The 14,340-nt window shown below is 37.6% G+C and overlaps 2 protein-coding genes across 2 annotated transcripts in view; both read right to left on the reverse strand.

The window, feature by feature from the left end:
• Nucleotides 1-14,340, reverse strand: part of LOC134678278 (CCR4-NOT transcription complex subunit 6) — a 175,083-nt gene that overhangs the window by 144,829 nt on the left and 15,914 nt on the right. The gene's annotated exons all lie outside the window — the stretch shown is intronic.
• Nucleotides 420-2,616, reverse strand: LOC134677972 (uncharacterized). Its single transcript, XM_063536406.1, has one exon. It carries the CDS (start codon nt 2,430-2,432, stop codon nt 1,038-1,040), a length of 1,395 nt encoding a protein of 464 aa, XP_063392476.1. The 5' UTR covers nt 2,433-2,616; the 3' UTR covers nt 420-1,037.

The following is a 14,340-nucleotide window of genomic DNA, read 5'->3' on the forward strand; positions in this document are numbered from 1 at the left end:
GTGAGGTGTAGAAATAATTCAAACAATGGAGTTTTTTCCAAGGTCTTCAGTCAGAATGGGCGAACATACTATATGATCATATACAGAAGTTAGGGGACTCTATGCCGTCTCGATTTACTGCTGTGAGGAAAGCCAGAGGATATGCCATTAAATATTAATGAAATGGTTTTTTTTTAACCGTCTTGCCAGTTCAGCAAAAGCATTTCATTAAAGTGTCAAAATACTTTTGATCTACCTGTAGCGCAAATTATCAGTTTTAATTCTAAGTCTGTTGTTTAGTTTTAGTAATCTAAGTGGAAACGTAACAGATGAAGGGTGAATAAAATATAATCGTAACGTAATGATTAAATATATACCCTATTCATAAACATATTGAAAGAAGTTCGTTTGTCAAAATACTTTTGATCGCTACTGTATAAACAAGTCTAATTAATTATAATTATATCACTTTTGTTATGTCTAACAAAATGTCTAAAGAAGTATTACATATTATTACTTGTAAAGTGACTAATGACAAAATAGGAGCTTTTTTCGTTTGAAATTTGAATGAATGATTAATGATATGAAATATAAGTTGGAGTGCAATAATCATTAAAGGCATGAACCGGTGGTATGAGTGCGAGGCGCCACCCGGAACGACGCGCGCGGAGAAAACGGCGGGAAACCGCAATAAGAGCGCGCCGCCGCAGCCGCGAGAATCGTGTCAGTAGTGTGAAACGCTAATTGCGCGCTGCTAGTTACTCCTGCGCATCCGTCCGCGGCATTGACAAGCGGCAAATCATTAAACAACATTTAATGTCTCCAGATAAAGCCCCTCGTCAGTTTCCTATGTTATTGTTAAAAATAAATTATTATAAAATCTACAGGAAACCGATTCGGAGATCTCATTATGGGTCGCGATATGACGCTCCTTGCATGCCTCGCTGCATGGCGACTTGAGTCCAGCTCAAATGGCGAGCGTAGAGTTCTCTGGACCGATTGACGACACATACATCTACACAAACATATCAAGCACGATCACAAGCCTTAGACAGTAACTAAGGCAAATCACAAATATTGCGCACATCCGGTGAAGGTCCAACGGGAGAACACGCCGATTCGGTTGCACCTTCACTCTTTCCACTAACGTCCACACTAGATTCCTCCTTTTCACATATCACCGCACTGTTTACTTTTAGACCGTGGTCTGATATCGTACATTTGTTAACGGCACTTTCACTTTTATCAGCGAAGAACGAACGCTGATCAAGGCTTTTGGCCGGTGGCGAGGTCGAAAACAGTTTAATCTCTAGATCGCGATGACCGTTCATAGAAGTCACTATTTCTGAAGTTATTTCCAAGGCTAGCGGAGAGCGTGGCTCAGGAGAGCTAACCCTATTTGTAGGGGGAAAAAGCGAGTAGAGATTTGGAGCTGAAGATGTGTCACTGTTATATACTGCTCGCTGTTCGGGAATTCGTGAAGACGGGTCGCTCCAGCTGCGTCTTAGAGTTGTGTCGGGGCCTCGCCTACCAAGAGAGCCTACCACCTTCATGGAGTCTTCCAGTTTCGTAGGAGCAAAATCGCCACTGGAGTTTTCATTCAGAAGATCTGCAATTGAATCCGCGTCCCATATTTGTCCCACGGGATCGCAGTACCGACATTGACACGACGTAACGGCAGACTCCGCAGGCGAAGCGGCCTCCGCCAGACCAAAGCGGCTAGCTTCTAACGCTTCGCCGAGCACTGACACACGATAAGTCTCCGGTACCGGTTCCGGGTATTCCAAAACTTTTACATCCGTTCTGTACGACATTGATAAGTCGCGACAGTAAGATTCATCATACATATTTCGCGGGGTCGATGAAATGCCAGAAACTGTGCAATGACCGATTTCACCAAGTTCCAAGGCGGTAGGGGACAAATCATGTGGCAAAATGTTGTTGGGTTTCCGGTCTTTTTTACGGCGTTTCCTTGGTTTTATTATCCTCGGCAACATTGTTTCGGAGTTAGTGGAACCGGAACTTTCGTCGCTAGCGACACTGACCGCATCCGTGTTGTTGTTTCGTCCGCTTCGCGTGGAGCGAGGTTGTTGCTGTTGGTTACGAAGTCTATTTCCTTCGTTTCCCTCGCACCTTTCCCTGGCGACATGATCAGTGTGTGCAAGGGGTCGATGGGTCCGTTGATCAGGCACGGTCGTAAATTTTCGGCGATCCTGTCGGTTTTGTATAATCAACGGAGCGCCTTGGGCGTGCATAGCCAACTTGGAAACCGGTGTTTGTCGTGCGGGCGGAGCACGTCCTGCCATAGAAATGAGAGGAGCGCCCAGCCACGCGTTTGGATGCGGCACACCGTAGGGCGGATAGTAGGGCGGCGGGAATCCGGGTGCGGTAGTTGCATATTGTGGGCGAGCGGGTTCGCGGCGCCCTAAGGCGGCGCGCTCGCCCGGACTCATCACGTATGAGCAGGACGTTTAACCCATATTCACAGAAATAAGTTTCACTGTCACGGTAAAAGTTGTATGTGCGAAACTATGTCGTAATCGTAGTGTAACATCGGAAGGGGCGCGGAGAATGGTCGCGTGCGTCCGCCGCGGCCGTCGGCAGAGAACTGGAGTGAATGAGTGCGGACTGGTCGCGAGTGCCGAGTGGGAGTGCCAGCGTGCCACGCGACTGACTATATCGCCCGTCTCGCCGATGCAGCGGAAAGCTTTGCTGCCATAGCCGCTATACTATTGAGCCCGCACTGTTTACTTTTCAACCGATGAGTAACAACAATTAACGAGCGCTGGTTACTAAGTTAAACTGACCCGTACAGAAATGAAGAGAAAACACCCGAGATGTTTCTTTGTAAGACATTATTACTATAATTGTATGACTCCTATAAGCAATTCAACTTACCACATTTTTAAGGATTCTCAGGAGTGAATAACATTGCATATAATGCATAGGCACAGGAAACTTACCTGAAACAAAAATGTTCATTTATAAATATTAAATATACCATATATTTATATATTTTATATACGTTACGTTACTAACGGAACGGTCTGTACCTGTAGCAAAATATAATTAATTATTATATGTACCATATTACTCTTTTCGTATTATAAATAAATCAAATTGTAACATAATAAAGTCACAAGGAGAAAAGGCCTGTATTATACCTGCGTGTTGAAATTTTAATACGGGGTGTCGCTTTCAGTGCGGATTTAACAAAGGCTAATGACAGAGGATAAAGATCTACCGATTTGACTTCTATGTATATTCGGCGAAAGTTAATGCGGCTTCATTCAAAATATCAATTGGTTTCGTTAATTGAATAGTGAACTATTAAATTAAAATGCGGCTGGAAAAATTGACTCTAGGTTATCTGTCGGTAAGTGACAAAAGAGCTGAAGATGTCACCTACACGACATACGAGTTCCATAATGTGCCTTAAATCGCATTTTAGTAGTAAAATCTACGGAACAGTTCAGTACCAGTAACGTGGGTGCTTTTTCAACCAGAAGGCTACCTACATAAAAGTAAATTCAACAGGATTTGATCATACGACTCACGTGTATCTATTACTGGTGACAAGTATTAGACCTATCACGAAATTACTGCTCAAGATAGAGTTCAACGACATTATTTTATGAGCTAATCATTCCGAGTGGGATACGTGGGTAGGTATGTCTAAAAGCACTTCACTGGACAGGCTATTTCCTCCAGTTCAATACCTATAAATGCATCTGACACATCTCAGAAAAAAACAAAAGCATTTCAAGCTGGAGTATTTGTAATGTCATGACAGAAATAAAAGACGGTGGCAATAGCGATAGCAAATCTTGAGTTTGGTGTGAAAGCCCGTCGATTAATCATGATTTCAAATAGAGATCGATTGTTTAGTTCTGATTCGATATCTAGATTAGCAACGCAACAGCAGCCACGCAGAGAAAGTGATCGGTGTGCTCACCCGATTCGTCGACCTTTGCTGAAGCGTCGCGTGTTTAGACCAAATTAATTTTCTAGCCACTCTCGCTCTCGGTTAGATGCGTTACGCGACGCACCTCGCTATTACGACGTATGATAGTTATTACGAGCACACGCTTGATTATTATCGTTTCGAGATAAGTGAAAGTTATTATCAGAGCTTATCCGGCGGACGCGTGTGCCATGGGTCAATAATAACATAACATGAGCGAATTTTCTGACGCTACGTAATCTATTTTGAAACTTCTGTAATAATAATGATAGCGGCCACAAATCTTGTTTAGTATCCTCTTATGTTGGACGTGGTCCAATAAAATGAGAATCAACCATGGGCGCTATAGCACCAAAGATATTGGGAAAATCGTTTCAGTGTTTCTATTAAAGCAATTGGAAATCCATTTCAGAACCGAATAACCAGGTCAGGCTGAATTATATGCGGCGTGCGTAACTTTTATTTCGCTCCCGCCCACTTCCAGTCACGACGCTTATTAACTTGACATTTTTCCACCCAGCACGTCACAGATTCACGCACCATGAGTTAACTGTCATTGCCATCTACTTGTCAAAACTTACGAAAACGTTCACTTCGCGATTATCACCATTAACGCACACACTTTCCATTTTTACTCCTTTCGATTTCAAGTTGAAAATAAACAACTTGAATGTAAAAGTGTCGCTTTTAAAGTTATTGGCTTTGAAACATTAAAAGTTTTTATGATATTGAACCTTAATAGTATTGAACCTTATACACACAATAAAGATACTTCAATAATAGTATAACTAGTAATAGTACTAATAGTGATATGAGTAATATGAAGAGTTCATAATCTTATAAATCTTAAATTTCAAGAAAAATCTATTCTTAGTAGTAACTAAATTTGATAACAAAATATAAAACAATGAGACGCTAAAGACAAAATTGAAATCGCTATACATAATAATAATAACATTAGTAATCTGGAGATTCTTTATGAAGACAGTTTTCAATTTTGATATTAGGACCATTTGGAGCCTACAAGGAAAAACATAAAATAAACAGTCGATTCGGGTGCCTTCTTTTTTCGGAAGTCATTTAGAAACGAGAGAAACTAATAAACCAAGTCAGTCATAATCATAACATTCATAACACACGTTGGAGTCACGTAATACCAACATATCTCAACAGGCGATGTAGAGACGTCATCAACACGACCAGATTTCACTTCCACTTTTCGTGTTCGCCACAATGGTAATGAGTATATTATACGGCAAATTAACCCGTTATTTAAACTATAACACATTAACCCCCATTTTGGTACAAATGGTGCGTACGGCGTAGACGGAGATATGTACAGCCATAGCTTAATAGGTACTGATTCTGACGTACTAAAACTAGAAGCATGTTAAAACTGTAAGACTCGCTTTGAAGATTTTCCCTTTTCGCGTTTATTCTCTCTACCGAACGTACGCAATCGTAGTTTAATAGTGAACTCCGTCGTAAAACAGACATGCCTCTTACGTTCCTAAATGGTACCACCGTCATTGCGGTTTCTAAATGGTAGTTCGAACATCGAACAATAAAGTTACACAAGCTATTACCAAGCAGTGGGTGAATGCCATTAAAAACAGGACACTGACTGGCTTGCCATAGTTGAACCAATACTTGCGCCTAGTTTCTAGCGTATCAATTAATATTAGGACTGTCAAAACAAGCTTTTCCATTAGACATATAAACCTCCATCGGCATTTCCAAGGATTTTTTAAATAACATAGCAAATATGTAGTGGCTACACTGGCTACCTATAAAAAAAAATATCAAAGGTAATGCTTAAAAGCAAAATTATTTAGTATTCATGATTCTTGTTATAATTGAGAACTTGTTATCTTACCTGTATAAAGCTTTTTCTTTAAAAAAAAAAACAACGGGTTGCACTCCGGGAGTGCCGAGAGAAGTGAAAACTCAATGACTAGTCCAATATGTCTGCAGCACTATGTATAATTGACCCATCCTCCTTTCTATTGTTTCTATTGAAAAACTTTAGTTCCGAAATTGCTGGTCAGTGAGCTTGTTTATAATTCGAAATTCAAATTTGTAGCGTTAATTGTTTAAAATTGGAATAGAAATTGTAAAGTTACCTTGCAGACCTCGCATCTAAATATATTTGGTCATGATATTTTGAGTTTTATTCATCAGTAGGTACTAGAGTTCACTTTTATTAGCTATTTCATCAAGATGTACCTTTATTGAATTATATTTGAGTGATATAAAGTTAGAATGTAACTGTGAGATCCTCGTATTTCAACCCGTACAATCTTTTTCATGTAATGTCATTGAGTTTTTCTTTATTGATTTAAATGCCATCTAAATGAGTGGCCATCTAAACGTTACGGTCACGTGATCGCTGTCTCGAGTTTATCATTTTTTCCCCACCTCAAAAAGTGCCCAGCGCCGCTAAAGAAGTTTTCACTTCAAAAAAACAGTTTTATTTTCATATTCTCAATCTTTAAAACATAGTAGGTAGGTAAAACTGACTGTAGCTTATATTTTTAAGCAAAATATTGTAAACAGAATTCAACAGATTTAGGTAGATGATTATTGTGCATATTTCATAAAATTGTTTTATATAATCTTTTACAAAATCGGTAAACAAAATATTCAAACGGTGCTGTTGCCTTGTTCAAGATTAAAAACAATATTGACATAGGGGAAGACAAATATCGACTTAGAAAACTTCGTGCCGATTTCTTATTGTTATGAGGTACTTTTACTAGGAGACGAGCACAAGTATTGTGAATAGGGCTACTTAGTAATCGTATGCGCAAACAGATTTGCAGGTTAATGCGTTTTTGATTAGCGGCATTCAAGTGCACTTTCACTAAACGTCGCCACGTGCACCGAACTCATTGTTCTTGCAACTAACCATTTAGGGTGTAACTACCCGAGTCTCTACTTGTCGCAGAGTTTATACAAGACTATTAGCAGTAAAAGCAAATTTACTTTTGACTACACCAACTGGTAAAGGCTCTGTTGAGTGGCCAAAAACTGATAGCAAAGTTGCATTTTATTCACATTATGAGGCAAAGTAATCAAATGCATATTTTGAGCTGTTTTCTTATGTTTGCTGGTAGAATTTCCTTTTAAATAATGATTTAGAATGATAAGTATTTAATTACATTAATTTGAATTTCATTTGATTTAGTTTGATATCTTACAGTTAATATTTTCTTTGGGTTGGTGTGGTGAAAAATTTTGCTTTCGCTTGCTCTGGTAACAATATTAACACGAGCAGTTAAACAACAACTTTGCCCCCTTGTAAAACAAATAACTATTGTATTTGTATTAGTAAGTATAAACGAAGTAACTGTAACTCGATTCTAAGGAACGCCTTTAGCACCAGTTTTCTTTACGACGAAATAAACAACGAAGTGTCGAAGGCCTGTGAGAAGGCCCCTAATATTTAAAGTAGTCAATTCGATTTGTGCTCGTTTGTATTCCATTCCGTCATATAACCAGAAGCTATAACCGTGCAGAGGCAATATCCACGCAGGGTTTATGTCTTTGCCCTTTATTCTCTTCCTTGAATACATTGATCATTGATATGGGATTTTAACAAAATTGATGTAAGGATGAATGAATGAAGCAGAACAAATAAGGACTAAAATCTTTACATACTAATCTTACTATACTATAAGCGAATATACCGCCAATTGTGTTACATATACCTCTATTTAAGTTTTATGTCTAGATAAAACATTCTCATTAGGTAAAACGTAGGGCTACCGAAAGTTTATTTTCACTTGCTTTTATATCGAAATTGTGATATGTTGTTAAATATACCTAACTAATTTTTTTTTAACAAAACAGTAGGTACATTGCTGGCAAGGTCGGAATACTTTACGAGCAAGACAACCCAGTTCCCACCGATGCATGTGTATTTTCTATAAAAAATGCAGAGAATAAAACAATTGCTCGCAATGAAATTGTTATCAATTTTCGCCTCCAACGATTTCACTTTTACAATGAGTAAGGCCTTACTAAATAGGTTTTAACTTCCGGGAATAGTAAGTTTTTCCGAATTTCCAAGCCTAAGCGAACGCAAAAAAGACGTTCGAAGGTATACCTAATTCCATGCATAAGGAATTTGGACGGCCAAAGAAAACGCCGGTCACCCTGATATTGTGACATAGATGACAACTTTTTCCTGAGGGCTAATAATATACCAACATTACCAACACAAGCCTATTGTCCGTCGTCATACTAAGCTATAAAGAGGGCCACAGATTACCAGTTCGCCGGACGATATCTGCCTGTCAGTTTGTTCGGAGCTGTCAAATTTCGCGTTTAACTGACAGGCTGATAACGTCCAGCGAACTGGTAATCTGTAGGCCCTTTAAACGACCGACAAGCTAAGTATAATAATAGATTTTCATACGCTTAACGCTAACGTTAGACGGAAAGCTTCATATATAAAGCTCGTTTTAAAGCATGGATTAGGTAATAGCAAACTAAATCACCTTTAAGCCACATCGCATATCCTGATTCGTAAGACGCTTTTACTGGAGTCGCTACTGTCGGTGAGCAACGTTATAAAGTACCTAGGTAGGTACTTTATTACATTGCGCATAGTCATAGTTTAACTAGGTAACGGGATATTGAATATAAATTCTTATCGAGTGATCCATTTTCATTTGTCATGCTATACAATACCTAATGTTTCAAAATTCTGCAACTTGTTTCACTGATTCCATTAGAGTTAGTGTCATTATGATAGGGCAAAAGATCAGGGTATTATACTATACTATCAATTGGGCTAAGACAAATGTTAGTAGGTAAAAACGAACACAGGAGTTTCAATAGTACTCTTGGGAAAATAACAGCCGACCTCATACTTAGCTACTGCTTTTGAATAGTTAATCCCACTCTTTATTTATTTACACGTTATTTCACGTTCTTTTTACCGTCCACAATACATCACAATGTTTCGTTTCTTATTCACAATTATAATAAATGTCGGTTACATATTGTATAATATCCATGTGAAAACTAAAAACATAGAAATGCCATGAATTAAGTTTGAGAAACACACCACTAATCCATCATGATGACAGCATTCTCTGAGACGTAGAGGTCAGAAAATGTGGAAGAAAAAAAAATCTCTGGTTTTAAGACATCTTCCTAAAGCCAACCGCAATTTCAATTATATAAAAGACACATAATTTACAAATACAAGTTTTTTCCCTAAAAACAAGACGAACGAAGTGAACAACGAAATGTCTCAGTAATCTGAAACATTCTAAGCACATAAAGTGCAATAAAAGCCAACTATTATAACGACGCTAAATTCGACCTTTCGCCCTCCGGAATGGTCGATTGAACGTAGAACAAGCGGTAAGGGCTGCGATTTTCGTGGCAAGGGTACATCAGTGACCTCCAGACTGCGCCCCGTCTAGCAACAAGGGCGTCACTGTGCCCTTGCACTTCACCTAACGTCCGCCCTTCGTCGCAAGGGGCACTGCTATTTGTAGGTAGCCATTAAAAACGCTTACCGACTTAAAGTGAGTAAGCTCGGAGAAACTAGTATAAGTTAATATTTGCTAGTTGTTAAGAATATCCCGATCACTTTGCATTATATTGTCTTAGAACTCGACTCACCCTCACAATAGGGTATTTATTTATTTATTTTATTTCCAGCACTTCTATGCAGTTTTAGGTCGAGCAAACCACTAAATATGACCTTAATAACCGTAATAAGCACATATCAAAAATCTTATTTCATTTTCGTTCAAATCATTCCGGACGCATTGATGTGTGCAATCTAAATTTCGTTAGATTTAATGTAATACTGACGATTTTAACTGAAATGTAATAATATAATTTGTGTACACCTTAATTCCACTCCACAAAACGCAAAAGTTATGATGCTACATGTAAAATTATGATGCTCTGAGGTCTTTATGAATGTGTTTTAATAATACATTTAACAGCACACCTGTGCACGGAGTCGAACGCTCGCTCGTGTTGTATAAGGGCTGGAATAACACCAAAGGGTCCAGATATATTGGTAAATATCGGGGAACATTATCGTTCCGCTGTCTACATAATAAATAGAATACCGTATCGAGGGTGTACAAGATATAATGCAACTAACTACGTAAACAATGTGAAACATTTTTTATTTATGAAGCTTTTACTTGATCGTCGAATTATTTTTATTCAGAATTACATAAATATAAAAAGCGGCCAAGTGCGAGTCGGACTCGCCCATGAAGGTTTCTGTAGCAGCAAGTAACATAATAAAATTGCGGTTTACGATTTATGACGTATTCAAAAAAACTACTTACTAGATCTCGTTCAAACCAATTTTCGGTGGAAGTTTGCATGGTAATGTACATCATATATTTTTTTAGTTTTATCATTTTCTTATTTCAGAAGTTACAGGGAGGGGGACACACATTTTACCACTTTGGAAGTGTCTCTCGCGCAAACTATTCAGTTTAGAAAAAAATGATATTAGAAACCTCAATATCATTTTTGAAGACCTATCCATAGATACCCCACACGTATGGATTAGACCGTTAGATGAAAAACATTTATTTTTTTTGAGTTTCAGTTCTAAGTATGGGGAACCCCCAAAATTTATTGTTTTTAGTGCTCCGTACCCAAAGGGTAAAACGGGACCCTATTACTAAGACTTCGCTGTCCGTCCGTCTGTCCGTCTGTCTGTCACCAGGCTGTATCTCACGAACCGTGATAGCTAGACAGTTGAAATTTTCACAGATGATGTATTTCTGTTGCCGCTATAACAACAAATACAAAACAGAATAAAATAAAGATTTAAGTGGGGCTCCCATACAGCAAACGTGATTTTTGACCAAAGTTAAGCAACGTCGGGCGTGGTCAGTACTTGGATGGGTGACCGTTTTCTTTTTGCATTTTTTTCCGTTTTTTTTTTTGCTTTATGGTACGGAACCCTTCGTGCGCGAGTCCGACTCGCACTTGCCCGGTTTTTTTTTTCAATTTTTGTGTGAAAATCTTAATGCGGTTCACAGAATACATCTACTTACCAAGTTTCAACAGTATAGTTCTTATAGTTTCGGAAAAAAGTGGTTGTGACATACGGACGGACAGACTGACGAATCCATAAGGGTTCCGTTTTTTGCCATTTGGCTACGGAACCCGAAAAAGGGAAAGCGTTTTGAAGAAATATTCTGCAAAAATATACACAATGGTATATTTACAAAATTAAGGATACAAATGTGGTGTTCTCATGAAATAGGTACAGGCATAACTTATTCAATATACATATTTACATTTAATATGTCGGTGTCTCGCGGAAGCTTTGTTATTAAAAAATGCTTAACTTACTCTATGTTACTGTAAATACCACTTAATTGCAATTGTAGTGTAGCGTAATTAAAGAGATTACAAGAGAGGAAATACAAACAATTCCAAGGGAGATGGCCAATTAAGGTCTATATTTAAATAATGTTATTAAATAATTAAAAACATAATTAAATAATGCTCCTGCCAGGATCTATGTATACTGTATAAGGTTCAAAAGGCGTGAGTAATTAAAATAAGGAGATGCGGGAATAATACTGCCTGTAGGTATTTATTAGATTTCCTAGTTTTATATAGAAAGAAGAAAGTACATCATAGTTATCATAGATTAGCTATATTGGTGGCACATCAAGCTTTTCCGATCCCCTTAACTACACATCAAACATCAATCTAATTATACGATATCTTATCAGTACTGGAAAATAACTAAAATATAAAACCCATTTTCACTAGACTTATATCGCCGGGATATATGAACCGTGATTACCTTTTGTATTGTATAAGTCTAGTGAAACTAACCGTGAATCATTCAAAACTGTTAAATTCTATTTTATTCGCGAACCTGTAACCCATGCAACCCAACCAATTTGACTTTTAATTTTTATTATGATTATTTGATTGTTTTATATTTTTTACTTAATTCTTAATTATTTTAATTGACACGCGGCAGCGTGTCAAGCCAAGTTCAAGCAAAGGAACTGGCTAGCCAGCGCCAAGTGTAATATTACACGAACCACTTGGTGCCACTTTTGACCCTTCTATAACTCAAAACATCTTTAACGTAAACACATAAAACTACGTGTGTTTAATTATATCCATAAGGACATTTAGAAGCCCAAATAAAGATATGAAGGTCAAAAAGTCGTAAATTTTAAGACTGACTGACAGACTTATAGTACCTAAACCTAACCTACTTCCAGATGACCTAGAAGGAAGAAATTTGGAATCCAGCTCAGTTATTGTGTGAAAGCGTAGGAAAAAATCTAAAAATAAAAGAGTTAAAAAATAGGGGGGGGGGGTCCCCATACAAAAAAACCATTTTTTATTGTGACTGACATATAAGTACCTAAACCTAACCTACTTCCAGATGACCTAGAAGGATGAAATTTGGAATCCAGCTCGGTTATTGTGTGTAAGCGTAGGAAAAAATCTAAAAACAAAAAAAAGTTAATAAATAGGGGGGGTCCCCATACAAATTTCTTTTTTATTGTGACTGACATATAGTACCTAAACCTAACCTACTTCCAGATGACCTAGAAGGATGAAATTTGGAGTCCAGCTCGGTAATTGTGTGTAAGCGTAGGAAAAAATCTAAAAATAAAAAAAGTTAAAAAATAGGGGGGGTCCCCATACAAAAAACCTGTAATACGCGCTAAACAACCGGCCAACGGTGTGTCTTTGGCGGCGCGCGGCACCACTTAATTAATACAAAGAACAGAAGTAAAAAACATGCAGCGGAAACACAAGAAAAAACATTAAATCTCAATACCTGCCTAGTTTTCTTTACAAAAAGTATTGATATCCCATCAAAAACATAAATGTAAAAAAGGAGAGCCAAGTTCAATACAAAAATTATGCTTGGCTGTGGGGTTCGCCGCAAAAAGAATGGAGATCTAAATGAGTGCCAAGTTCTATGCAAAATCCAAATATGTATTTATAGGAACAAAATAACATTATAAACAAGTATTAAACTCTATTTCTTTGCTTTATGGGATACCTATAACAATTGTTGTTATTTAAAAAAATGTGAGATCTTAAAGTAGGTTAGATTCGGCTTTAATACTTGTTTATAATGTTATTTTGTTCCTGTAAATACATATTTGGATTTTGCATAGAACTTGGCACTCATTTAGATCTCCATTCTTTTTGCGGCGAACCCCACAGCCAAGCATAATTTTTGTATTGAACTTGGCTCTCCTTTTTTACATTTATGTTTTTGATGGGATTGTTTACAATCTGACGATCTTATTGTGAATTCATGTTATTTGGAAACATTGTGACATTGTTCAAGACCATGTAATTTTCAATAAGAAATAAATAAATCTATCTATCTATCCATAAATTATAATGTTGACTAATATTGTGTGTATAAAAATGCAATTATATTAATCGTCATTGTCATCAGCGCCCAAGTCATTAAATTTGCTGCACAATAAAAAGTTTCATGACGAATGCCGCTTTCCCTTGTTATGATCGTTTACGTGACATGTTTGCTAGTCGCATCTCGTTACGACTGATCGTTAACCAGTCGTAAAGTTTCACCGAAAATTGTTTAGCATATCGTCTTGATGAGAGTAGAGACAAGGAAATAATGGACTGTCAATCTTCATACAAAGCCACTAAGCGCCACTTAACGAGATCCCTGGCTTGCGCTTTGACCTTCGCGTATCACGGTAACGCCGTTGAGCGAGCCATTTGAGAGTTAAAATAGATGCCGTTAAGGTGTTAAAGAGAGGTCAAAGCGCTTCACAAAATATATAAACCTGTGGTTCATTCATTAATGTGACATAAACTTAAAAACATGGTGTTTTGTATGGAGACCAGTCGTTTTTATTTACTTGTCTCTGATTAGTAGTAAACGAGCTAGAGACATTAACCCAGAGGTACTTTGAAAATAATTACGTTTCACGCATATTAACAAGTCTGTGTCTAATGAATTCTTTGAGGTAGGCGAGTTCAAATTTAGTATAATCCTATAAAACGACAGACAGGCTTTATTATGGGGCCTTAGACATGTAAACCGTCCATCGATTTAGATAATGTTTGTACATTTTATATTTTCATAGTCTATTTTGTGCTAAGTTGACTAAATTAAAATTAAGGACTGTATTCATGAAATGTTAACTTTAGTGTCGGTTTCTGCAACTTTTATACCGACCACCGAAAGCAACTGCATTTACGCAACGAATATCGAATCAAAATCATTGGCCAATTAAGAGGTGGAAACGGATACTTTAACCAAAACTCGATACCCACTTTCGAAAATAAAAAAGTAGCGCCAACCTTCCCAAGAGCCGTATCTTTTTACAGCCACTAAGCAAATTACTCAATGGTCCGAGTGGGCTGTA

The sequence above is a fragment of the Cydia fagiglandana genome, chromosome 2, assembly GCF_963556715.1.
Source record: "Cydia fagiglandana chromosome 2, ilCydFagi1.1, whole genome shotgun sequence".
In the NCBI taxonomy this organism is placed as follows: Eukaryota; Metazoa; Arthropoda; class Insecta; order Lepidoptera; family Tortricidae; genus Cydia; species Cydia fagiglandana.